Raw genomic sequence first — 27,227 nt, 5'->3', positions numbered from 1 at the left:
ACCGATCCTGCATTTAATCTGTTTCTTCATTCTTAATCATTCAAGCCCCCCGATGAATGTTGCGAGCCTTCAGATCTAGACAGGAAGGGCACCCTGTTGCCTCTGTTGGGCCACCTATGGTGGATGGCCATGTAGACTTGTAGAGGACACTTCTGGCCAGTTGAGTGCTAGCCACACATAATTGCAGGGAGGTTGTCTGCAAGTAGCACAGAAAGGGACACTGTCTCCAGATATAGCCTCCTTGATGCGCCTGTGGCCACCCTTCCTCTGCAGCTGGAATCCCAGAGCTTCCACCTCCAAGTGAGCCCAGTAGCTACTTAGCTGAGGGCCGGCAGTGGTTCTGGGGTGCCAGCAGGTATTTGAAGAGACCACGTGTTCCTTGCAAGTTCGCACAATTTGCTCCACTTCGTTCACCACTTCCTTTTTCCGGCACAGTAAATGTGAGGCAGGCAGCTCCGGTGTCTAGCAATGACTCACTGACTTCAGGAGGTATAGTTGGGGAAGCTACATGAACTTACTGGAAGACATGGTCGCCTGAGTAGAAGGCAAACGGTAACGCTGGGCACGGGGGAGAGGCTGGGAGGAGGGGGGCTTTCTCCTTAGCTTCCATATTGGGTTCTGCTTGAGATAGAGTGGTGTCCGGATGCCATTACAGTGAACGCCTGGCATGGCTGATGGGCAGCAATGGCCTCTCTTGGAGACCTCCAGGACTCTGGTTGGCCTTCTTTGGCCTTCTGATGTCTGATGACTCCCATATTCAAGAGGAACAGAAGATGTAAGTGGCCAGGCTGACCCTCTGCCCTGGGAGAGCCAGTGTGCAAATTTGAGTTTCTCTGGAAAGAGATGTCAGCCAAAAACACTCCACAATTTCAAGGCCAAGAAATGCACAGCAAAATGTCTGTTAACGGAAGATGGATGCGGGAAAAAGTAACCTCAGAATTAAACTACCTAGAGAGGGAGACTTGCATCTCCATGTCGAGGAGGACGATCAATCAATCCTCCTGGCATTGCCTTAGTAGGCAATGGGTTTTGATCTAGTTGTGCCGGTTTTGATCTAGTTGTGCCAGTTTTGATCTAGTTGTGATTTGAAGTGTGAGCCTTGAGCTAGTGAAGCCAGGGGAGTTGACATCTGGGGAAGTTTGCTGAGCTCTTGCCATATCCTGACAAGTAACCGTGGGGTGAAAACTCAAGACAGGAGTGCCAGGGAGGGATTAGAGGGGAGAAGGCAGGTCAGCCTCTCCCAAATTCATCCTATGGGCCACAAGGCCTCTCCGGCTGGTCTGCAGAGTGTTGCTTAGAGCAAAACGCATAACGCATTGTGAGCTGCCCTGAGTCTCCGGAGAAGGGCGGCATATAAATCAAATTAAAAAAAAAAAAAAGACTGTCTTTAAGAGGCTAAGGAGGCTTCAGGAATAATTTGGCAGAATAACTTCACTGCTATCCTTTCGAGCAAACTTAAAGCTGCAAGATTTTTTCAGGCTTATATGGAAGTCTGAAAAAAGATTGGATTGATTGATTGTGATTGACTGCCATTGAGTCAGCCTTGCCTACTCCCTTAGTTGACCCCACAGGTAGATAATTTCTCCAGGAGGAACTGACCCCAACTTGGTCCTTCAAGTCTCCTAATGGGGCCCCCACGGCTACTGTAACTGAGCCCATCCACCCTACCAGTCATCGTCTTCTCCTCTTTCCCAGCCCAGCAGCCTTTCCCAGAGAGCTGGATCTTCACACAACGTGTCCTAAATGGGAAAATTTGAGCCTGGTCATTTGTCCATTGAGGGACAATCCTGGCTTGTTTTGTTTGATGATCCATTGATTTCTTTCTTGATTGTCCACAATATTCCCAGGAGTCTTTTCCAACACCAATTCAAATGAATCAATGCTTTTCCTATCCTCTTTTTTTCAAGTCCACCTTTTGCTTCTCTAGAGCGTCTCAGCCGACCCAATTCTGACCTTTGTAGGTATAGAGATATACCTGCAAAGTACCTTTGAGTACCTTTTCCAATGCCTTCGGGTCCATTCTACCAAATGCTAATCCAGAAAGAGTTTTGGCCGCTGGTTCCTAGTCAATCCTAAGAGGCAGAAGCTATAAACCACTTCAATATCTTCATTGACAATTCTGGCTGCAGTACTTGTTGTTGTTAGTTTTGTCTTCTTTATATTTAATTAGTCTCATTTTTTCACTGTGCCGTTTGACTTGCATTACTAGAGACTGCAGATCTTTTGCATTTCCAACTATCAGAGGGTCCTCAGCACAGTGCACGTTATTGACGTTTCTTCCTCTATTTTAAGATGCTCTTCCAATCCAGTTTCTCTTGATGTATCTTGCATGTAGACTGAACAAAAATGGGTGAACAGCGTTAGTGAATAGCCAAGAACCTCAAACTGCTGGCTCTTTTTCTGTCTGCAATTCACTAGTAGTGTTTTAAGTTAGAAATTTTGCACATACTGCTTTCAAATTTAATCAATTTACTTTCATCCTACAATAGACTTTTAACAATATTGATTTATTTGTTTATTTGTTTATTTACTTGTTTGTTTATTTATCTATCCATTCATTCAATTTTTCACATTTCTGAACCATCCATCTCTTTCAAATACAGATTCTGGTGTTTTATTGATGTACTATAGAATGTTAAAATATTTAAAAAACTACATAAAATTAATTTTTTAGAATGAAAGTGTTTTATTTGATATACTTTTAAAAATTGGTACATGAAACCCATTTCTCTAGGGGGGAAGGAAGAGAAAATATGTTGGATATGTTTGCTGCTTTGAGTTATTTGTAAAAGTAATAAAGGTGTGATAATAATAAATGAATATAGGAAGTAGAAAAATAAAATTTCCCATCAATCTATAAGTTAACAGTTGTTTTGGAGAGAAGGGGATGGGTGGGGGGGTGGAGAGAGAGAGAGAGAGAGAGAGAGAGAGAGAGAGAGAGAGAGAGAGAGAGAGAGAGAGAGAGAGAGAGAGAGAGAGAGAGTGAGTGTTGGTCTGTCCCAGGTGCCTGGGGTGCCATCTTGGGGTACAGTCTGGGATGAGTTGGTAATGCTTGAAGAAGTACGTAGACAAGGTTTTCAGGTATGTTCAGCCTTGAAGGAGATGGTACTGCCCTCCTCAAGAAGCTGTCCTTAGACCCAACACTTTTAGATAGCTACCATGTAGGGAAGGTTGTTGAAAAAGTAAGTCTGCAGAATTCCTGAGAATTCTGCAGGAACTAGATTATCTAGTCCCATTTAAGACTAGAACTCAGTGCAGAGACAGCCTTGTCACACCTGTAGGTAATCTGTGATGAATCTGACTTAAAGGTTGTACATCCTTGCTTGCTCCCCTTCATCTCTCCATGGCTTTTGATGCCATCCACCATGATATTCTTCTGGACTGGCTTTGGGAACTGGGAATTGGTGGCACTATTTTACAATAGTCTCCTCTTCCTTTGGGGCCAATTCCAGTCTCTCCCTAGGTTCCACCTTTGAGATGATACCATGGAACCCCGTCTCCTCTTTCCTCTTGTTCCAACATCTACATGAAACCGATGGGTGAGGTCCTGCATTGCAGATTCAGCTTTAGGCTAAGCTTGGTAGGCACTGGTCCAGGGCACCAAAATGGAGGGTATGCCAATGCTGCCTCTTATTACAAATAATTCTAAAAATGCAAATATTCTCATTGTCTGGAGATGACAGCATCAGTTAATTTTATTTAGATTTTATCCCAGTGCCTAGAGGTTGTGTGGGGTTTGATGGGGAGGTCTCAATCTTCCCAGTGGCCATAGATATTAAGACCACCTAGATCTGGCACCTCTTATCTTTAACCTTGGATAGGGTTGCACCTCCCAACTGAGTAGCGATGAGCAACCTTGGGGATGTTCCTGCTCAATGAGCAGTTGGCAGCTGTGGCCAGGAAGGCCTGTGTGCAGTGTGGCTGGTGGGCCAGTTGTGCTCTCTCTTGGATCAGGAGGTCCTTCAGATAGTTACTCATGTCCTGGTTGAACTCTATGTGGGGCTGTCCTCAAAGGCCTCCTGAGAACTTCAGCTGGTGCAGAATGCAGCATCACAAGCATTGATGGGCACTCGGCATACGGCTCTTTTGCTTTGGGACTTGCACTGTTTGCCAGCTGGTTTCCAGGTAGGGTTCCTGGTTAAAATCCTACATGGCATGTCTTGGGTGTTTGGGGGCCAGCCTGCCTTCATAAAGACTGCTCAGCTGATACACACACAGAGACCGGGCAATGCCCCCTGGGTTCCTTTGATTAAACAGGGTCACCAATCATCACCTGGAAGCAGGCTTTCTTGGTCATGGCACCTGCCCTTTGGAATGCGGCTTCCCCACTAAGGCCCAGGTAGCTGCCGGTGCCCTGGAGAGCAGGCTGTTCTGCCAGGCCTGGGCTAAGGTGGCTGGAGCAACCTCTGGGTGTTGGTGGCCGATGTTCTGCGTGGTCTGCCCAATTCACCTTCATCTGGTTCTTTTCTTTCTTTTCTGGTCTAATTCTCTTGTTTGCATGGTTTTGTTTTTATTACGCTGTTTTTTATTCTGTTGATCTTACTCTTGACCCAGCCGGAATCTCTGGACTGGGCAGTGCCAAGTCAGATCAAACAAACAAACAAACAAACGAAGGATTTCCAATTGCAAATTCAGTCATGATTTGGGCATGAAGTGTGGGCGACGTGACTGGTAAAAAAAGAGGTTCCCAGGCATATTCAGAGCATGGCTGGGTACAAATGGGGCAGTCCTCTAACTCAGCGGCCCCCAACCTTTTGGGCACCAGGGACTGGTTCCATGGAAAGAGGTTTTTCCACGGACCAGAGGGGTGGTGGTTTGCGTGCCATCTGCATCCTGTGGATGGGGCTTCGCTTGTTTGCGTGGCCTGGTTTCTGGCATGCCACAGCTCGATGCCAGTTAATGGACCGGAGATGGGGACCCCTGCTCTAAACTGCCCTTAGTCCCCTCCTTTGCCCTGTTCTGCTTCTTTGTATCTTTCTTTGTACTTTTGTACAAATACAGTTGTGCTTTCACTCAGGAGTCATTTGGTTTTCATCAGCTACAATTTCAAGTCTGTTTTTAAGTCCTATGACTAAGCCAGGTGCCTCACACCTGCCATTTGACTTCTCTTTCCTAAAGGACGAAAGAGCAGAAGGCCCAAGACCTTACTAGACAGTCTGCAGCTGAGTGATTTATCCATTCAGCTGAATCCGACTCTTGGCGATTCTCTGGACCAGGTCTCTCCGCGTCTTCCAATCTTGCCCTATTTCCTTGAGTTTTTCTATGCCTTGGCTGGTGTCAGCCTTGATGGTGTCCAGCCACCCTGTTTTTTGATTGCCTAGTTTCTTTTTACTGCTAACTCACTCTTTAAATGTTATGTTCTTTGTCAAGTGGTTTCATAAAATCAAGATATGATATACTAAGGAAGTTAACAGATTGAACAGTCAGATAATCTTAGTTTGGCAAGTCTCGTTTCTTGATAAATGGGTGCTCATTTCTGGAAATTGCTGCATGGTTCTTAAGATCCAACCCTTCATGAACTGCTGCACAATATTGCCAAGTACTGATTCGAACTGAGTGGCCTGAAAATTGTAGGTTTTCCCCGTCCCACTTTTGAAAGTGGGGGCCATATTTTCTCTTCCCCAGCCACCTGGCTGCTTTGCTGTGACTCAAATGGGCAGAATGCATAAATGTTCCTCTATCCCATCAACTAATTCCTCCCCTGTCCTATGTCACAATTCTAACTGGTTCTGGAAATTTAAACTCAATTAAAGTACATAAGAGTTATTGGATTCTGTTTATATAAGACTTCGATCCTGCTCCCTCACCTCTCTTTTCATAATCTTGCTTATTTGTTCACATCAAAGAACTGTTGGAATCTGACCTCTGTCAAGATTAATATTATTTACGAAGACTTACTCTCCACCTCAATCTATTCCTCCATAAGATTCTCCAAAATCACCACTTACTTCATTTGAACAGGACAGAATAACAGAGTTTGAAGGGACCTTGGAGGTCTTCTAGTCCAGGGGTCCCCAAACTTTTGGACCTCAGGGACCACCAAGTTCATAATTTTAAATTTCGTGGACCACTAATATGAATCCAGCGCGCCGCTTGCTGAAGCACCTGGACTCCCAGTGATGCGATGGGGTCCTTCAGGCACTCCCCCTCCTGTCTCTCTCTCTCTCTTTCTCTCTCATTCTCTCTCTCATTCTCTTTCTCTCTCATTCCCTTTCTTCCTCTCTCATTCCCTCTTTCTCTCTCATTCCCTCTCTCTTCCTCTCTCTCCCACTCTTTCTCTCTCATTCTTTTTCTCTCTCATTCCCCCCTCTCTCCCACTCTTTCTCTCTCATTCTTTTTCTAATTCCCCCTCTCTTCCTCTCTCCCACTTTCACTCTCATTCTCTTTCTCTCTCCCACTTTTTCTCTCATTCTCTCTTTCTCTCATTCCCCCTCTCTCTCCCACTCTTTCTCTCATTCTCTTTCTCTCCCCCTCTCTCCCCCTCATTCTCTTTCTCTCTCATTCCCCCTCTCTTCCTCTCTCTCCCACTCTCTCTCTCATTCCCCCTTTCTCTCCCCCTTTCTTTCTCTCTCCCCCACTCTCTCTCATTCTCTTTCTCTCCCCCCCACTCATTCTCTTTCTCTCTAATTCCCCCTCTCTTCCTCTCTGCCCCACTTTCACTCTCAATCTCTTTCCCTTTCTCCCATTCTTTTTCTCTCATTCTCTTTCTCTCTAATTCCCCCCTTTTCCTCTCTCTCCCACTCTTTCTCTCTCATTCTTTCTCTCTCCCCCTTCTCTCTCTCCCCCACTCTCTCATTCTCTTTCTCTCCCCCCCACTCATTCTCTTTCTCTCTAATTCCCCCTCTCTTCCTCTCTGCCCCACTTTCACTCTCAATCTCTTTCCCTTTCTCCCATTCTTTTTCTCTCATTCTCTCTTTCTCTCTAATTCCCCCCTTTTCCTCTCTCTCCCACTCTTTCTCTCATTCTTTCTCTCTCCCCCTTCTCTCTCTCTCCCCCACTCTCTCTCATTCTCTTTCTCTCTCACCCCCTCTTTCTCTCTCTCTCTCTCCCCCACTCACTCTCTCTCATTCTCTCTTTCTCTGCCCCCCCCTCTTTGTCTCTCACATTTTCATTCAAGGGCCGGAAGAAGCATGGGAGCGAAGCTTTACTTGAACTTGCGTGGCATGAGCATTCGCCTTGGTATATTTATGCCAGCCGATGGTGCAAGACAGCCCTCGTTTCCTGCCGCTTGGGACTCGGAGTGGTAAACAGCGTCTGGTTCGGGGAGCAGCTGGATTTTGCTCTCCATTGCGGATGCCAGATCGGCCCCCTGCAAGCTCTCGTCTCTCGAGGAGCCCAACCAAGGTTTCCCACACCACTTCAGGGAGCACTCCTCAAGAGACGAGAGCTTGCAGGGGGCTGATCTGGCATCCGCAATGGAGAGCAAAATCCAGCTGCTCCCCAGACCAGACGCCATTTACCGCTCCGAATCCCAAACAGCAGGAGACGAGGGCTGCCTTGTGCCACTGGCTGGCACAAATATACCGAGGCGGAATGCTGTTGCCGTGCAAATGAAAGTAGTGCTTCGCTCCCGCAGCTTCCAGCCATCACAAACGCCATTTCTTCCCGCTTGTGCCACCCCCTCCCCCCCACCACAACAGCACCATTCATTCCAGACAGTGAGGGCTGCGCTCCTTTTTCCGTATTGCACCACCTGCAAAAATGCAAAAATACGAAAATTTCTCCGCAGACCACCAAAATTTTCTCGTGGACTACCAGTGGTCCGCAGGCCATCGGTTGGTGACCACTGTTCTAGTCTAATCCCCTTTTCAAGCAGGAGACCAGTGGTAGACTGGTTGTTCTCAACCTTTTCTTCATCATGGACCCCCTTTAAATATCTTCTGTGGCCAACAACCATGGCTATGGACCACCAAGACTTAACCCAAGATTTAAATTATAATGTTTCTTCAAGTCTTTGCGGATCCCATGACATTGCGCCCCCCCAGTGGTCCACAGACCACAGTTGAGAACCACAGTTCTGGCCCATTCAAGACAAATGGCTGTCCAATCTCTTCTTAAAAACCTTCAGTGGAGACAAGCCGTGCCACTGATTGACTGTTCTGTGGGTGGGTGGAGCCTCCCGCAACTGACACTACCGGGGCAAACCGGTAGCAACCCACCACTAATGCAGGCCTGTCTCTCCATCTGAGCGGCTGACCGCAATGATCCAGCCAAGATGCTTCTACGTCAGGGGTGTCAAACTCAATTTCATTGAGGGCCATGTTAGGGTTGGGTTTGACCTCAGGGGCCATGGTGGGCGTGGCCAGCTTGACATCCCTCATGTCGGGGGCGCCTGTGGCAGCCCAAGCGCTCTGCCAGAGAAAAAGGGCTTCCGACCTCCGTTTTTGGCTGGGATGGCTTCCTACAACCTTCTGCCAGCAAAAACGGAGCTTGGGAGGGCTGCATTTTCACTGGCAGAGGCACCGCAGGCCAGTCCTTTGCTATTTCCAGGGCGGCCCCGCAGGCCAGATCTAAGCACCCCGCGGGCCAGATCCAGCCCCCGGGCCTTGAGTTTCACACCCCTGTTCTACACTCAGTGTAGATGAACTCTCAACAGCATGAAAAGCCCTCAAAACAGCTGAGATATACTTTCTGAGCCAATTGTGCAAGTACCTACTGACAAGACTACAGTAGTCTTTTATCTGTAAGTGTTGTAAGTGGATCATAAGCTTCCTAACAGGCAGGAAGCAGCAGGTGAAGCTAAGCAGAATCACATCAGATACCTGCACAATTAGCACAGGAGCCCCCCAGGCTGTGTGCTCTCTCCACTTCTCTTCTCTCTCTATACCAATGACTGCATCTGAAACAATCCATCTGTTAAACTACTGAAGTTTGCAGATGACACAACAGTGATCAGTCTCATTCAAGACAACGATGAATCCGCATACAGAGGGGAGGTTGAACAAGTAGCCTCGTGGTGCGACCGGAACAATCTGGAACTGAACACACTCAAAACCGTAGAAATGGTGGTAGACTTTAGGAGAAACCCTCCCATACTACTAGACAACACAGTATCAACAGTAGAGACCTTCAAATTTCTAGGTTCTATCATATCTCACGACCTAAAATGGACACCTAACATCAAAAACATCATCAAAAAAGCACAACAAAGAATGTTCTTTCTGCACCAACTCAAAAAGCTCAAACTGCCCAAAGAGCTGCTGATCCAGTTCTACAGAGGAATTATTGAGTCATCTGCACCCCTATAACTGTCTGGTTTGGTTCTGCAACCCAACAAGACAGACACAGACTTAAGGGGATAATTAGAACTGCAGAAAAAAACAATTACTACCAACCTGCCTTCCATTGAGGACCTGTATACTGCACGAGTCAAAAAGAGGGCTGTGAAAATATTTACAGACCCCTCGCATCCTGGACATTAAACTGTTTCTACTCCTACCCTCAAAATGACGCTATAGAGCACTACACACCAGAACAACTAGACACAAGGACAGTTTTTTCCTGAACGCCATCACTCTGCTAAACAAATAATTCCCTCAACACTGTCAAACTAGTTACTAAGTCTGCACTACTATTAATCTTCTCATCATTCCTATCACCCATCTCTTCCCACTTATGACTGTATAACTGTAACCTTGTTGCTGGTATCCTTAAGATTTATATGGATTGTTTCCCTATGACTATCATTAAGTGTTGTACCTTATGATTCTTGATGAACGTATCTTTTCTTTTTATGTACACTGAGAGCTTATGTACCAAAGACAAATCCCTTGTGTGTCCAATCACACTTGGCCAATAAAGAATTCTATTCTATTCTATTCTATTCTATTCTATTCTATTCTATTCTATTCTATTCTATTCTATTCTATTCTAGTCGAAGTCGAAGTCGAAGTCTAGTCTTTTATCTGAACAAGTCAGGGTGCGTAAAATTCCAGATCTTTCTATGTCTTACTATGATTCAACTTACTGAAATAGACGTTATATTAGTGAACCATCTGTGATTATACATGAGGCACAACTGGAAAAAGAGCCCTGGAAACAACCCATATTTATTTGCCCCACTTGCATTCAGTGCTTCTCCAAAAGGGAGCAGGCGAGCAGCCTCTCTTGGGGAGGATTCCCTGCATCCGTGGCCACTGCCACCGGTTCCTGTGCTCACCAGAGTAATTCCTCAAAACCAACAAGATGAGTCAATCCCTGTCTTGATAACTCCACAGTGGCCACACCAGCCCATAGTTCTTTCTGTTCTGGGTGGCACAGAATTGCCCATGATGCTGGCTGTTCCATTCCCCCTGATCTCCCGCGCCATTCCCTACACCTCAGGACTGGGAGGATTCAATGGTTTCACCAAGGATATTGCTGAAATTCTAGGAACAACTAAGTTTCTATTTATCCATTGGGAAGATTTCAGGGCCAAACAGAGGTTTTCCACAGCAGGGGCTCTGCCCCATCCACAGTGTGCGTTGTAAGTTTTCCACTTTTCCTGGCCGGCCATTCACAAGGGGTCAAGGAGCTCACCTACAGAAGTTTCTTCCCAACAATCGCAATATTTCACATTCCAATTGCAAAAAGTCCATGTTTTCCCAGCCTTTACTGTATAACACCGTTTTTTAAGACTGCAAAATCACTCTGCATCCTAGATACAAATAGTCCTCACTTAGGGACAACAATTGGGGATAGAAGCTCTGCTGCTAAGTGTCACGGTACCTAAGCGAATCATGTGACCATGACACACTTACAATATCTTTTCCTTTTTTTTTATTTATTTACACTTTATTGATTTTTTTTTTTTACACAGATAAAATATAATAACAATTCTGTTTGACATCGGATTCGCAGTGTTTGTACATATATACATGGAAAAATATCTGGTGTCATTTATACTATACATTTCTAATTAATTTCTACACCTTTTACTCCTTCCTTTATTCTCTCATTTATCCATTCGTACCATCTTCCCCACACAGTATCATAATCTGAATTTTCATCATCATTTATCTCGTGCGTTAATTTACTTATCTCTGCACACTCTAATATTTTGCTAATTATAAGGTCGTCTGCTGATAGGTCTTTCTTTTTCCAGTATTGACCGTACGCCAGTCTGGCAGCTGTAGTTATGTGTATTAGGAGGTGGACCTTTTCCTTTCCATGCCCTTTCTTTACCATTCCCAGGAGAAATATTTCTGGATTCAAATCGATTTCTTCTTTAAGTATGTCTTTCAACCATCTCCAAATTTTGCTCCAGTATCTTTTTGCTTCGGGGCATGTCCACCACATATGAAAGAAGGTACCCTGACCATGGCCACATTTCCAACAATTTGGGTGCACATTGGGGAACATCTTTGCTAATCTTGCAGGTGCTAAATGCCACCTATGGAGCATTTTATAATGGTTTTCCTTGTACGTGGCTGCTCTAGTTAATTTATAGTTTTTATTCCACGCCTCTTCCCATTCATTAAAGTTCAAGCTGTGCCCAATGTTTCTCTCCCATGCTCTCAATTGGTTTCTGATTGTATCCTCATCTCTGTCTTCATCTAATAAGTAATTATATAGCTTGGCCAACGCTTTTTTTCCTGGTCCCATCAAAATTTTGTCTAATCGGTTGTATCCTAATTCTAAGCCATACTCATCCTTATCTTTCTGGTATCTTGATTTTATTTGCAGGTAAGTCCACCAATCTAAGGTTATACCTTGGTCTCTCAGGGCATCATTTGATTTAAGGTTTCCCCCTCCGTCGATGATGTCTTTGTATCTGCACAGTTTCTCCATTCCCCACCTGTTGGGGTAAATCAATGCCTCTACCGTGGAGAGCCAATTTGGGACTTTTGTATAATATCTCTGCCTAATCCCCGCCCACGTTTGTATTAGGGAGTCCCTGATTTTATGCCTGTGGAAGTAGGTTTTCTTTTTCTTGTCTTTGTCCCATAGATACGCATGCCACCCTCTCTGTAAATCATGGCCTTCTAACATTAGGATTCTCTTGTTCTCCAAAGTGATCCATTCCCTTATCCATATCAACTTTGCTGCTCTGTAATACATTTCCCAATTCGGGAGTCCAAATCCTCCCACATTCCTTTTTTCCTGTAGGATTTTGAGTGAGATCCTCGATTTTTTTCCCTCCCAAACAAATTCCCTAATGATCTTATTTAATTCTAGAAAAAAAAATTTCTCTAAAATCACTGGTAAATTTTGATATAGAAATAGGATCTTGGGGAGGATGTTCATCTTAATTGCTGCAATTTTGCCTATAAGTGACAATTTAATCTTTTTCCATCTATCCAAATCTTGTTTTAATTTATTAATTAATGGAGTATAATTATCTTCTTTTAGAGATGAACACCTTTTGGTTAGCCAGATTCCTAAGTATTTTATTTTTAGGACAACCTGTAGGCCCAAAGTTCCTTCTATCTCTTTCTTCTGCGTCTCAGTTACATTCTTAGTTAGTATTTTGGTTTTAGATTTGTTCAATTTAAAGCCAGCCACCTCTCCATATTTACCCAATTCCTCTAATACTTTTTGTCCAGATATTAATGGGTCTTCTAGTATTAGCGCCACGTCATCCGCAAAGGCTTGCGTTTTATAAATCTCTTTTCTAATTTTTAGGCCTTTGATTTCCTCGTTATTTCTAATCTTTCGTAGCAAAACTTCTAGAGCCAGAATGAATAATAGCGGTGACAGGGGGCAGCCCTGCCTTACTCCCTTCTTGATTTGGAATGTTCTTGTCCTATCTCCATTTACTAAAATGCTCACCCTCTGATTGTCGTAGATAGTCTTTATCATCTTTTCGAAGTTTTGCCCGAATCCCATTATTTTAATTTGCTTGGTCATAAAGTTCCAATTTAAATTGTCGAATGCCTTTTGGGCATCCAAGAAGACTAAGGCCAACTGCTTTTCTGGGTGTTCTTCATAATATTCTAGAGTATCTAACACAATTCTCAAATTATCCCTAATTTGTCACCCCGGGAGAAATCCATTTTGATCTTTATGAATCCAGTTGTTTAATATTTTTTTGGCTCTTTCTGCCATTATACACATGAATAGTTTGTAATCAGTGTTTAGAAGCGAAATTGGTCTGTAATTTTGGATTTTTTTGGGGTCGGCACCTTCTTTCGGCAGCAGTGTAACATGTGCTTCCCTCCACGAGTCAGGGATTTTTGAGCCCGTCAAAACCTCATTGAAAATTTCCATTAATTTGGGTTGTAGAATTTTTTCCAATTTTTTGTATATTTCTCCTGGGAATCCATCTGGGCCTGGCAATTTGTTGTTTTTGAGTTTGGAGAGGGCTTTTTTAAATTCTTCAATTGTTATCTTAGCGTTTAGCATCTCCTTCTCTTCCTCCGTTATTTGTGGGAGCTCCGCATTTGCCAGATATTGGTCTATTTTTCCTTCCGAGGCCTCCTCTTCTTTGTATAGGGATTCATAATGCTCTCTCGCTCTTTCTAATTTGTCTTCTTCTTTATTTAAGAGATTTCCCTCAGCGTCTTCTAGTATCTGAATTGTCCCTTTTTCATTTTCCTTTTTTAATTTATAGGCCAGCCACCTGCCCGATTTATTGGCGTTCTCAAAGTAGTACTGTTTTGTTCTTTTTATTTTTGGGGCTAGCTCCTCTTGATCTAGGATGTTTAATTTATGTCTCCACACCAGCCAATTTTCTTTTGCTACAGTATCTCCAGGCGTTTTCTGGAGTTTCCTTTCTGCTTCATCTAGATGTTTAATGAGATCTTCCCGGGATTTCCTTTTTAATTTATTTTTATATGCAGTGTAGGATATTATTACCCCTCTTAGATAGGCCTTCATTGTGTCCCATACTATTTCGCGGGGTGTCCCTTGGTTCTCATTTTCTATAAAAAAAGTCTTTATTTCTCCTTTCAATTTTTCTACACACTCTTTGTCACATAGTAGTTTTGCATTGAGCCTCCATCTCTGTTGTTTCTTTCTCTTTATGTTTCTCCATTTTATTTCCAGGGGGTTGTGATCTGCCCAAATGTTTGGGCTGATTTCTGCCGTCTCTATTTCTAACCCCAGCGTCCTGGTAACCCAAACCATATCTATTCTCAACCATGACTATTGCGGATTGGAATAGAATGTATATTGTCTTTCGCTTGGGTGTAAAGTTCGCCATATGTCAATTAAATTCATTTCCTCCACCAAATCGAAAAAAGCTTTTGGTAAAGTCGCCCTTTTATTTTTGTTCATTTTATTACTTTTGTGATCGTTGTCTGGGTCTACGATTCCATTGAAATCGCCTATCATGCAAATTTCATTATATTCCATTTTCCCTAATTGTTCACGAAGCTTTTGGAAATATTCTCCTTGTTTTTTATTTGGGGCATAAATGTCCACTAGTAACATTTTAGTGTTTTCTCTCGTGACTTCAACCATGAGGGTTCTTCCCTTTGTATCATTATATTTCAATTTTGCTTCAATTCCTTTTTTAACATAAATTGCTACCCCTCTCTTTCTTTTTTCTGCTAATGAGGTAAATAGTTTACCATATTTTTTATACTCCAAACATTTACCCTCATCCTTTTTTATGTGGACCTCCTGTAAACAGATTATATCCATATTTTGTTTTGCTAGTTTTGTAAGTGTTAATTTCCTCTTTTTACTATCGTTTAATCCATTGACATTTACTGAGATTAATTTCAAATCATTCATTCCTGTTTTCCTTGCTCGGTCTTAGTTCTTGTTTAGTCTTACGGCTCTTACTGGTCTTGTTTTTTTTTCCTTAGTTTCTTCTTCGATCTTCTTCTCCTCCGCGGTTCCTTCCTCTTCTAAATTTGTCGCCTCTATTTCCTCCTTACTACTTTGTTCTTCTTCTGCACCCCTTAACTGATCAAGAAAGTCTTGTGCTGTGCTCAAGCTATCTATTTTTATTTTTCTCCCCTGCCAGGTGATTAACATCCCCTCTGGCAGGAGCTATCTAAACAATATATTTCTTTTGTTCAATTGCACAGCCAAAAATCTGTAGTCTTTTCTCACCTCCCTCACTCTTCTTGGGATCTGTTTTAATATTATCACTTCTTTTCCTCTGTATGTTATTTGTCCGTCCCTCGCCATACTGTATAAGATGTCTTTTACTTTTTTTCTCGCGAACCTAATATGGACTTCTCTGGGGAGCCTATTCCTCCTCGCATAATTTGTTTGGACTCTATAGACGTCGTCCAGTTCTCTAATTATCTCACGTTTATCTTGTTGGAGTACTTCTGCGATTAGTTCCGCCATCTTCTCTCCCAGATCCTCCTCTTTATCTTCTTCCACATTTTGGAAGCGCAGGTAGAACGACGCCCTATCCATCTCTAATTGTATTAACGAATCTTCTAATTCCTTGTTTTGCATCGTCAACGTCTGATCTACCATGTCCAGTTTCTTCTCATTTTGTTCTATTTTTTGCTCCGCCTTCTGGATCCTTTGTTCGTTGTTGGAGATTGAGACTTGAATCTCGTTCATCTTCTGGTCCAGTAGGTGGATATCTGTTTTTAGTTCGGTGTGATTGTTAGACATTTTTTCCTGCATGGCCATCATAGTTTCTTGAATTAATGTCAATGTTGACTGCACTGTTAGTAATGTTGGTGTTGCTATGGCCTTGTCCGTTTTTGATAGTCCTTCCGTTGACTTTTGGGTAGCCGGGGAGGTCATGGATATAGTGGGATTTGAGGGGGTCTTTTTTCCTGTTTTCAGGATCGTTGATGACATGCTCATCATTTCTTTCAAGATTATTTTTTGTTCTCTAATTATTTTCTCGATATTTCTCCAAATTTTCATACACTGGCTGTCACCTCTTTTTATACTTCTTCAGAATATGGAGAAAAATTATTTATCAATCAATGTCAATTTATCAGTCTATATCACTTCCAATCAATATCTTAAATAAACTTATCAATCAATATCAATTTATCAATCTATATCACTTCCAATCAATATTTTAAGTAAATAACAAGAATTGATTTATGGTTTGTAATTAGTTTATAGTTAATTGATATATTAGATAGTAATTAATTAATAAGAATTTATTTCTACTTGTTAATAATTAATTCAAGTCCTAATAGTTTAAATCACAATAACACAATAACTCCTAGGTAAATCTATAATCTATAACTAAAATTCCTATGTCTAAATTACTACTTAAAAAAGGTTTTTAGTTCAAATTCCTGTATAGCTGTTTACCAATAAATTAATATATGTGGATATTGTAATTCTAATATAACAATATGTCAATAAGTCAATATATGAGAATAGTATCAGTACAGATAGATGTAAATAAATATAGTTAAATACAATTAAATAGTTAATTAAATAGGTATAAATCTAATAAACTCTATAAAAATATATCTTGTATATAAGCAAAGGTCAGAACTTAATTAATATAGATATTTACAATTCTTATTAATAACAGTATTATTATGCAGAGGATCAAAATGTTATAAAAAGAATTTTCAGAAGAAAAGGGAAAAAGGGGGGGGGGAAATATCCAAATTTCAGTTGGGGACAAGCAATGTTTTTCCAAAAGGGTGATATTCTTTCTCACTCAGCCACTGGTCTCCTCCAATCCTTTCTTCTTCCCACATTTACTTTGCTACTGTCAAAACTCTATGGTAAGCCTCGAAGCTAGATTGTCTCTAGCCTGTCCTTTTCAGTTTGCTCTGTCAGGCTTCTTCAATGGCTGCACTTCCTGTTCTCTGGCATAATTGGATAGAGTCCAATCTCCGACTTAGTTCACCTTTGTGCTTTCACCAGCAAATGGAAAAAAGAGTTCTTCTGGATTCTTTTAGTTTCCTTGCTCCCTATGCCCACCGATCCTCTTCTTGCGCAGGCAATTTAGCGTCCTCAGTTTCTTGTTCTCTGCGCCGGCTTGTCGAGCTCCATGGTCGTTCAGACTATTCTCCGATCTCCGGCGCCGCTCTTTTCCATTTGAGCCCTTCTCGCCCGACTCCGCCGACCCCTTCCTGATGTTCAATCTCACGTACGCAGGGAGGACACGTTTCAATCTCGGCACTGCAGCCTCCGATCTTCCTTGCTTCCCGTCTAGTTGTCGGCTACCACAGCTTCAGGCCAGCCATTGAAAGGCTGACTTCACACGCGCCAGTTTGACAGAGCTGCCCGGTTTTGCGAGAAGTGTTTGCGCTTCACTTTCTCGCTCACCCAGATCTCTCTATTGTCCGCGGGGCTCTCCAGGACCCGCGCCCCCGAAGGGATCCCCAAAACGCGGTGACAAACGGTGTTGAGGAGTGGCGATCACTCACTCAGCACCATGTCGCTGCAGCTCGCCAACCGGAAGTCTACAATATCTTTTCCTATCCAGTCATTAAGCAAGTCACTAAGCAAGTCATTAAGCGACTTAAAGTGAGTTTCCTTCAGGGGAGGGAACAATATCTGTTTTCTCCCATCTTCTGGGACCTTACCAGCCCTCCGGGAGTTCTCAAAGATAACCAAAAGCTCACCTTTGCTTATTTTTTCCAGTATCCCTCTGGCCTGGGGCATTTCTGTTAGTTAACTGCTCTTTACTCTCTCCTGATCCAACCAACACCTGCCACGTCCTCCTTCCACTAGTGGGACAACCATGGAGAGCCGGAGTTTCATTTCCTTCCTAAGAAATGTAAACTATGAATTGAAACTTTCCGCCTTTTCACCTTTATAAGCTTTTTGCCCCTTTCCTTTTCACCTTTCTCTTCGTAACGGTCTGACAGCCCCTTTGCATGTCTGACATACGCCAAAATTTCCTTTTATTTTCCCCTTGGATTGAATATTTCTTGCCTCGGCTCATTCTGTGTATCAGCCTTTTGGACAGTTCCTGAAGTTTCTGAGAAACTGGGAAACTTAGCCACGACAAAATCAAGGCATTCTCTCTGATAAACAGAACAGAATCCTTTTTTTGGTCAAGTGTGATTAGACACACAAGGAATTTGTCTCCAGTGCATAAGTTCTGTGTACATGCAAAATGACAAAATAATCATAATCGTAACAACAAAGTAATAGTATTCATAATAATGATACCAATAAGAGAAGAAAGTGGAACATATGAGAAGGATAATAGTAATACAGACATACTACATGGGTAAATATAAGCCAGTACTGTGGAAATTAGGTGTTCAACGAGACAAAAGAAAAAAAGATTATGGAAAATTCCAAATAGCCCTGGATGAAATCGTATCCTCTTAGGACAGAAGGACCTGGTTCTATCAACACTCTAAAATCATCGGAAATTCTGCATAGGTGACCAATGTGCTGTACTTACTCTTGTCTGATTTTGAGGCCTTGGGCTTCCTCTAGGTTGATGAGATGGCGGGCTGCTTGGTCCTCTGCTTTGAGTTGGAAAATAGTCCTTTCCCTGAAATACACGTCTCTGCTGATTCCCAAGAGGCCTGCACCTGGAGGCCCATAAGCCCTGCCTCCTGACTTGCCACCACTGCTAACCTCTAACTTTTCTTGGCCAAGACGCAGAAGAAGCCAGTGAACCAGTCCTAATAGGAAGAAGAAAAGGATGCGGCTGGCCCAGATGGCTGTGGTGCTGCTTCTCCTTCAGCACAGTAAGTTGCCTTTGTAATCTGGCTCTACATTTTGAGGGCATGTTCTATCCAGCATGTTCAGCACTTGTGTTATCCAGCGTGACCTAGAGTTATAAAAGCCTGCCTGGACAACCCCCATTGCCCAAGGAGTCTGGGATACCCAGTTTCATTTATCAGAGCCACACGGTTCTCCCTGCCAGCTGAGCACAAATTGAAAACCCAGAGCTGCCCTTCAGGGTAATACTTATATCCAGGACATAAGTCTACTTTTGGGGTGGAGGTCTAGATTTTACACCCCCCCCCAATTTCTACAGCTGTCCAAAATGTTTCTGCCTGACCTGCTCCGAAACGAGGTTTAATGCACCTCAATTGCTGCTGATGAGTTTGATCACAGTGGCCTAACACCCAAGCAAAAAACCATTGCAGGAGGGCCAATGTTCTCCCATATGGTGCTAGGAATGACTCTCGCCTGTCAAGCCAACCGTCACATAGGAAGCCTTGCCTTGGGAAGTGGCTCGGTTGCCATGGGACTCCTCAGAGATAACCAGAGAGATGCGGTCCTGGCCGCCCCGTGCACCAGCAGGAGCAAAGGCGAACCGAGGGTTAGTGGGTCAAAGGGACAAATCTAGCTCTATCCAAACAACCAGCAGCCCTGGCGTTTTGCTTTTCAGGCCCACCTGCTTCCTTCCACCCCGAAAAGCATCCTGGCTGCACAGCACAGGGCCTGGCAGGGGACTTGCATGCTGAGGTATCTGTAATGAAGCAGGTGGGGAAAACCTCTTCACCCAGTGCCTACAGAGGGTGGACAGATGAACAATTTTATGTACTCGCAAGCAAATCCCATGCAGGTCATAACCAAAGTGCTTCAAATCACCCCTGCATGTGTGTACGAGAAAAATGATGCTTGTATCTTTGCTGGTTTGTGTATCGTTGTCCCCATTTATCTCTTCTCCCTTCTGCTGCTTCCCTGTGCCTGGGAAGGAGGACCCACTATTTGTAAATGAAAAGCCTGGTGCAGAGAGGTGAGTCCCAGGAAAAAGCCACAGGAAATTGTGAGGGGAACGTTTCTGAAATAGTAGAGACCAGAAAGGCCCTTTGTTAGTATCTTGTTTATTAATTTAGTTGTTTTAATCAGCACTTCACGGATGCTATGCAAATATTTGGATACCACTCTAGAACCAGTGGTGTGTTTCAGTGCTAATTTAAGACTGATTAAAACATAAAGTTGGTGCTAATATGGTGACTGCTACTGTGTGATTGCGGCAGAGGCCGTGTGACCATTTGCCCAAAGGGACAGAAGGACATGGCAAACTATCTCCCCACCCCCACCCCCCAGATGTCCAAATGGAAAAAGAGGGAAGCCAACCAGGAACTGCTGGCCTAATGCTCTTCCCTGCCTTTTCTCCACCTCACCTGCAACCTCGCTGGGGACTGTTGGCCAAACCTGACTTAGGTTCTGCCTCAGTTTACCTTTTCCAATAAGCAACCGAGTTGGAAGATCATTTAAAAGAAATTATTAGAGTACTCTGATAAAATGGGGTCTCCCTATGAAAAAGGGAGCCAGGAAAAATGGATTACATTCACTTTTATAGTTAGCACAACAAAGGACTTCAAAGCGAAAGTTGATTGCTTTAGAAATAGTCACCTGTCCAATTACAACACAAGAGTTACAACATCCAATAATATGTGAGAATAGCCATAGAAAAGAGTCTTGTATTTTGAGTAAAAGTAAAAGAAACGTTTGGAAAGGAAAAACATCCAAATGGATTTGGGTACGGCACCTTCTCAGAGCTTCCCAAGGTTGGGCTTGACTATTCTCTTTGTTCACTGAGGCAAAGGAAACTGATCTGCAATGTACCCAATACTCTCCTGCCAGTCCTGGTTTCTGAAAGAGGCTTTTACCTGAAGGTTAAGGCTTATGGCAAGCTATTAACAGTACATTTGAAAAAACAAATTTAAAATACAAGAAAACCCGTGATGGTTAGCCAGTGCAACAGTACTACAAAAACCATGTTTCAAGTATTACAAAGTCCATTCTGCTGGCAAGGGGAGGGGATAGAGATGGGTGGGGGGGTGTCAGACTGGGCCTTCTTGGCCTTTGGGAGACCACAACTGACATGGCAGCTTCTCACTTCCCGTACAGACTCCGCGTGCCAGGAGCTCACCTGCTTCGCGGACTACATCCAGCGGCTGGAATGCACGTGGGGAGGCGGCCTCAGCCCAGCTCACAGGGCCCAGTACAAGCTCAGCGCAAAGTGGTAGGTTTGAGGATGAGGCACCCCGGGCTTCTCTGCCCACTCAGAAGGTGGCGCAGGAGCCTCCGCTGCAGCCGCTTCCCAGCCAGGCTCTGTCGGCCTGGACAGTCGGCCTGCCTGGCCAACTCCATGCCGGGGATCAGTGGGGGGAAGCAGCTCTCCTGTTGCAAGGGAGGCTCCTCGAGGGGCGGGGGGAGGAGCAGGAGAAAGCCCAGAAAGCCTCCTGGGGGGCGGGGGGGACTCGGGCATTTGGCTCCCCTTCTGAAAGCCCTTCCACGCTCCCTGGGAAGCGGCCTCTTTGCTGGACCCTCTCGCGATGTTTGCTTTCCCCAGGAACTGTGGCGACGGCGGGAGCTGCTCCTTCAACCTTACCGCTGGCAACACCACCCACGCACGCTATGCCTGCTTCTCTGAGCAGAAGCTCTGCTTTGCCACCAACGCCTTCGAGGTCAGCATCGCCGCAACTCCTGCGGAGGAGCCTTCGTGGCTACCCCGAAGTTGCAATAAGACGTTCCTGTTCCAGAACCACAGTGAGTGCACCCAAAGAGCTGTGCTAGAACTCCCGGGCAGGTGCGAGAGATTCAGTGGCCGGTCGCAGCTGGACAAAGAGACCCCAAGGGCCGTCCGCGGGGCATCGCCCGCTGCTGCTGCTGCTTTCCTTGTGATGCTTTGACTCAGGCGGGTTTTGGAGGGGAAGTTAAAGTGAGGGTTACCCCTTCAGCCCTCTGGGCCACCTTCATTCTGTCCACCTTGGGGGGGGGGAATGCCCCCTGCTGAGGGGTGCCCCAGTCTGGCTTCTTCTCTTCCCAGTTAAGCCACATCCGCCAATCCACCTGGTCGCAGTTGCATCATCTGCTGGCTACACCCTTTCTTGGGAGACCAAATACCTGGACCAAGAGTACCACTTACTGAGCGACAACCTGCAGTATGAGTTGCGGTACAAGAAAAAAGACCAGCCTTGGCAGGTGAGGAGGCAGAGTGGAAGGGGGGAGAATTCAAGGGATGGGGCTCGAGAGGTCATCCGAAGGCACCGGCAGGGAGGAGTGACACGGGGATGGGCCAATCGGTCCAGAGCAGCCTATGGCTGGCCTGTCCTCCTCGAAGGGCAGCAGGTCAGCTCTGGGCTTCAGCGGCAGCAGACCAGAGCAAGCCAGCCAATGCCCCAAGCCATGCAATGGCTTCGTCCCACGAGGGTGGGGGGGGGTCTTCCCTCCCACTCGCCACCCTCCTTTCATGAGGAAAACCTGGAAAAGCAGAAAAGCTTCATTTAAAGGTGAGGCACACATTATTTTATGTTTGCAACTGAAACAATACTTGGAAAATTTATGTTTGGGAAAGACTGATGACCTTTTGCAATTGCCCCTCCTCTTCGCTTTTCTTTGACTAACACTCCCACTTTTTAAAAATGCAAATAATGTTGTTTAACAAAGTAAGTCTGCCTCATCTCCAAGGCTGGGAGAAGGGCTTTGGACTTCCGATTAAAAGCAGCATTTTTAAAAACCGGGCTTCCTCCAACCCTGGCACTTCCCTGGCATGATGCAAAAGGAAATGCCACCTCCTTGGCCACACCAGTGAGAACGATCAACCGATGGAACAGAAGTTGTGGGAGCTTCATCCCTGGAGGCTTTCATGAAGAGACTGGATTGCCGTCGGCTGTAGGCAGGGTCTCCTGCTTGGGCGGGGGGTTGAACTAGATGACCTACAAGGTCCCGTCCAACTCTGTTAATCTGTAAGGGATCAGCGCCCTGTAGCCATTCCTACAAACAAGACTGAGTGGGACTGAGATTGGAGAACAAGGCTGAGTCTTTCTGCTGCCCCCAGCAAGCCATCATCTCACGGTAGCTCAGGAGGAGCCATCGTGGCTGGCATCTTCCTAACCTCCTTGGCAGTGTGTGGGTGGAGACTAGCGGGGGGTGGGGGCTGCTTTGAAAAAAAAACTCAAGAAATAACCTCTGAGGCCTAACCAAAGTCAGGGCTATTTAGAACATCTCCTTGGGCAATTTTTGGCATGGCTGGGTATCCAACCCACCAACCCCCGTCCCTCGGAGACTGTTTTCTGAGGACAATTCAGGTGACGCAGTGGTCAGATTAATCCCACAACTCCTGGGGGTCTCTTTGGGGGCTCAGAACAGCGCCTCCCCCAGAGTTCTCTCTTCCTTTTCTCCCGTGCAGCGGCAGAGCCAGAAATCCCTCCTGCAGGACCTACACAGCTTGCAGCTTCTGCCCCAGGAGTTGGAGCAGAATACCGAGTACGAGTTCCAGGTGCGCTCAAAGCCGGCCTCTTCTTACCAGGGAACATGGAGTGACTGGAGCCCCCTCGCCTCCCTTAAGACCACGCACAAGGGTGAGCCCCCCCACGCCCTCCTCTGCCCTCCATGCCTTCCACTTCACAGCCAGGATGGCGGGGGAAACCGGCAGTCCAGGCACGGCCTCCTGACCTCAAGCCCCTTCTCTTCCGTGAGCAAGGGCAGCCTGGCTTCTCCTGGGTTACCCAGTCCAGAGAAGCCAGTTTATGAAGAGCAAAGGACCTGCCCCACACCTACATCCTGGCCCCCAACCTGGCTTCTGGAGCTTTCCTCAGCAGGCGGCTTTCTGCACCAGCTGTTCAAGATTGGGGGACCAAACTGATTCTTTCCCCTCCCTTCTTTAGCCTCGGAACATGGTGCAGTCCAATGGCTGAAGGTGTTTTTACTGGTGCTCAGCTTCATTGTTGTCCTCATGGCCTTCCTGGGGTGGCATCAAAGGTGAGTGACATTGCCGGGGAAGCCAGATGCAGGAGACGCCTTGCCCAGTCCATGGAGGCTTTTCCAGGTCTCCTTACACTGCAGGGATTCCCCCCCTCCCCCAATGTGTTTTTTCATCTCATAGCCAATATCCAAGCCAGCATTAGCATCCTGCGAGCATCTCAAGGGGCCAACGGCAGAGGCCGGAGACCAGAGAATCATCAAGAGTATCCCAGGCTGCAGATGAGCTCTTTGTTGTCTCAAGATGGCCTGGGGTCACAACAGTCCCTCTTTCCAGGCAGGCCAGCCACCTGGCAGGGCAAAGACCCCCAGTTCAAGACTCCTTCTGGGTTCAGGGACTTGAGAAACAAATGTTGCTGAAAAACTCAGGGATGGGACTCCTGCTCAGCACTTGACCTTTAGCAGCTGGGACGACATCTGGTGACCGGCCTGTCTTTCCCCTCACAGGTTGTGGAAGAAGCTGGACTGTTTCACCCCCAGCCCAGCCCCCTTCTTCCAGCCCCTCTACCTGAGACACAATGGAGACTTCAAGGTAAGAGCCGGCTCCTTGCCAGTTACTAACCAAAGTAATTTGCGGGGAGGGAGGACTGCAGTTGCAAGGGGTGCCTGAAGCACCCACAGCTTTTGGCAGCCCAGCAGGGGCTTCCTGTGGCAAGGAGGGCAGCCTGTGGGCAGCTCACGTGGCAGCTCAGGGCAAGGGAACAGCATCAGTTAGTTTCTCCCCGCCACCTTCCTGCACCAGCCTATCCTGGCAGCCTGCCCTACTCTGCCACACCACGGTTTCCTCCATCACCCTCCCGCGGGCAGAGGAAAGCCTAAGCAGGCAACCCTCTTGGCTGAAAAAGGGAAGCCGTTTCCCGCCCAAGCAGGCAGCTGAATCCCAGCAAAAGGCGCACTCAGTTCTCATCCTCTCCCCCTACATCACGCATGGCAGTCGCTACCAACTCCTGATTGCCTGTACAGATGCTCCTCTGTCCCACATCAGCAAACTAAACACATCTGGCATTTGTAAACAGTCGAGAGGTCTCTGCCCTCTTTGCTAGGGAAAGACACCAACACGGGTCTCCCTATGGCCAGCAAACGGGTCAGTAATGGAAGCTTAGGTCTTGCCGAGCTGCGAGCTGCAACCTCCACTGGTCTGGCCACAGTTCTGATGCCCTCAAGAACAGAGGGATAAAGGAGCGGGCTGGGGGGGGGGAGGCCAATTCACTGTGGTGCAAGAGTTACATTAATTTTGAAGAAATAGTGGAATCGAATCATTAAAGGAAGGATGGCAAAGGAGGTTCAAAATAAAACATGAATAACAACAATTAAAATGTTTTCTAAAATTACCAGTATTTTAAATTATTAAATTGAATTGCTGAATTGGGCCACAGCAAGTTGTCCCGTGGTCGAGTTAACTATGGAGAGTTGTCCTATTCCGCTCATCAGGAGGGCCAGCAGAGAATAGCCAATGTCCATGGACAATGTTTGGACTGAGGCCTTCCCGGGGACCTCTCAGGCTGAGCTTCCCCGCTCCTCTTTAGCTTCTTACTAAAAAGAAGCTAAAGAAGCTAAAAGAAGCTAAAGAAGCTTCACTGTTGTAGTGAAGTGAGAACCTGCCACTCACAACTCTCCCCACACACAACTGCCCTTGCTCAGTGCAGGAGTCCAAATTCGACTCCTGGCTATCTCTATCGATGGCTATCTCTAGTGGGACCCATCCAAAGAAGGGGAGTCCACATCCACCCACCATTAGGAAGCTGTTTTTTCCTAAAGTTTGATCAGAATGATGCTTTTTGAGATTCATTTCTAGCAAGATTTAGGCCTGAGTGGGCCACAGAAATCACCCTTCTTCTGTGGGCTGACCATTGCCAGAAGAGAGGGAGCGACCCTGCAACTTCTGGAGCTCTCGAGGACTGAGGGTTCCGTTGACCATCCTGCTGAGCTCAGACCAGGCAGAACTGTTTGCAGGAGTCCCATTCTCTGGGGTGGCTGATTGAGAGGGGAGGCTGGAGGATTTGTCTCCTCTGAAACATTTGTGGTTTGAGCTTCACAGGATTTCACCTTGTTTCCTACGATGTTCCGCATCTCCACAAACACCCCAGTCATCTGGGGATTTAGAGTAGGGTCCTCAGTATGCTGCTAACCTTCAGCTCTGATGTTTAGCATAGCTGCAAGCGAGGCTGGCACAGTGGCAGAATAGATGACAACTAAGCCACTGATCGTTTGAATACTACAAAATTACTTTGGCAGGTGGTTTGTGCCCACGGCAATATTCTCTGGAGCAACTAACCGCCCGGATGGCACCTTCTTCCTCTAGATATCGAACTGCATGCATTTCTCTTCTTCTCTCCACAGAAATGGGTGGGTGCCCCTTGCTCTGGAACAACCCTCGATGCCTTTGACTGGGGCATAGTTGTGCCAGAGTTATTTGGCATTGGACACAAGAGCCTTCTCCTGAACTGTGCCAAGGGAGACTGGAATGATGACCTGAATGGGCAGCCTCCAATGTCTGCCCCGCTCCTGCCAGAACACTTGCAGGCCTTGGCCAAGGGCTGCAGGGCCACATGGGAGCAGGGCTATGGCCACCTCTCCATTGGCACCGTCACGGTGGCGGAGGACTTTGCAACTCACTGTCCCCAGTGCAGCAGCGCCCACCCGTGCTGGGCCCTGGAGGAGGAGCTGCAGGAGGAGACGGAAACCAGCGAGAAGGAGGCCTATCGTGGCCTGCAGTTTGACAGCAGCAGCAGCAGCAGCCTTGGTCTGGGCTCGGGCCGTTTGCTGCTGGGGAACGAGGTGCCCCTGCAGGACTCCTTTCCCTCTGGGCCGGCCTCCTGGACAAGCCACCCCCACTTTGGCTCTCTCCCAGGGGGCCCAGAGGGATTCTTCAGTCTGCTGCCTGCCCCCTCGCTCCTCGGCACCTGCCTCTCTGCCCCAGCCCCAGAGGAAGGCCTCTACAGGGGATCCCGCTCCCCCGACTGGGAGGGGGAAAGCGATCACGTCAATGGCCTGGATCTGGACACCATGGACAGCGGCTTCGCAGACTGCGAGTGCAGGAGCCCTGGCGATGGGGAGCTGGCGGAAATGCCGTCAGGTTGCAGTTGCCAGTCTGAGCCCGGCCCTGTTGTGGGGGAACCTGAAAAAGAGGATTTTCTCCTGCCGAGATATGTCAAGCAGTGGATTTAGTCCCACAGCACTGAGGGACTCAGGTGGGCTGGGCAGGGGCGGAGCACCGGCTCAGTCCAAGAGGATCCCACAGGCCTCTGCCAGCCCTTGCAGGATTCTTCTGCCCCAGAGGCTCCTGATGCTGTCTCCCCTCCTTTGCCCCATGCCAGAAGTGCCCAGCTTTCTTTTTGTGAAGATGTGACGCTCTCCAAGCAATGTGGGAATGGAGGGCTTGGGGCATCAAAGGCAAATGGGAAGGCGAGTGGAGCTGAGCTCCAGGGATCCCAGCCTGCACCCAAGTGAATTGGGCTGGTTCTCCCTTAGTTTTTCTTCCGTCCTTTAGGCCAAGCTTCAGTTAGAGTGGCCTTTTGCTTCTGCACAATGTTTAGTTGATAAAAGATGTTTAAAGAGTAAAACTGACCTACAACAATTAGGGATTCCCACCTGTGTGAATGTCTTGGGATTGAGGCTCGTGCCATGGGAGAGGCTGGTCGGGATTCCCTTCCTGTTTTCTTAAACCACTCAGATGGACACCAACCATCTACTGACTACAAATAAAAGCTTCAAGAATTGTT

General features: G+C 46.2%; 1 protein-coding gene across 2 annotated transcripts; it reads left to right on the top strand.

Moving 5' to 3' along the window:
• The first annotated feature begins 433 nt into the window (after positions 1-433).
• IL21R (interleukin 21 receptor) lies at positions 434-27,227 on the top strand. Of its 2 annotated transcripts, XM_034420643.3 has the most exons (9): positions 434-552; positions 18,436-18,527; positions 20,650-20,764; positions 21,095-21,291; positions 21,572-21,726; positions 22,934-23,105; positions 23,412-23,505; positions 23,953-24,037; positions 25,846-27,227. In XM_034420643.3, the coding sequence occupies exons 2-9, from the start codon at positions 18,482-18,484 to the stop codon at positions 26,671-26,673; spliced, it is 1,692 nt and encodes a 563-aa protein (XP_034276534.2). In that variant the 5' UTR covers positions 434-552; positions 18,436-18,481; the 3' UTR covers positions 26,674-27,227. The 2 variants fall into 2 exon arrangements, with proteins under 2 accessions (XP_034276534.2, XP_087734938.1); XM_087878812.1 differs by lacking the exons at positions 434-552; positions 18,436-18,527 and having other exon boundaries at positions 20,335-20,764.

This window comes from Pantherophis guttatus, chromosome 14 (assembly GCF_059756535.1).
Source record: "Pantherophis guttatus breed Tessera chromosome 14, ASM5975653v1, whole genome shotgun sequence".
Lineage (NCBI taxonomy): Eukaryota > Metazoa > Chordata > Lepidosauria > Squamata > Colubridae > Pantherophis > Pantherophis guttatus.
Note: the sequence above shows the minus strand (reverse complement) of the source record. Positions and strands in the feature narration are given on the sequence as shown.

Coding starts and splice junctions, on each gene's coding strand:
- IL21R (XM_087878812.1), top strand. CDS start 20,484: ATGGTTAGCCAGTGCAACAGTACTACAAAAACCATGTTTCAAGTATTA. Junction 21,727..22,933: donor AAAAAGACCAGCCTTGGCAG/GTGAGGAGGCAG, acceptor TCTCCCGTGCAG/CGGCAGAGCCAGAAATCCCT. Junction 23,506..23,952: donor TTCCTGGGGTGGCATCAAAG/GTGAGTGACATT, acceptor TTCCCCTCACAG/GTTGTGGAAGAAGCTGGACT.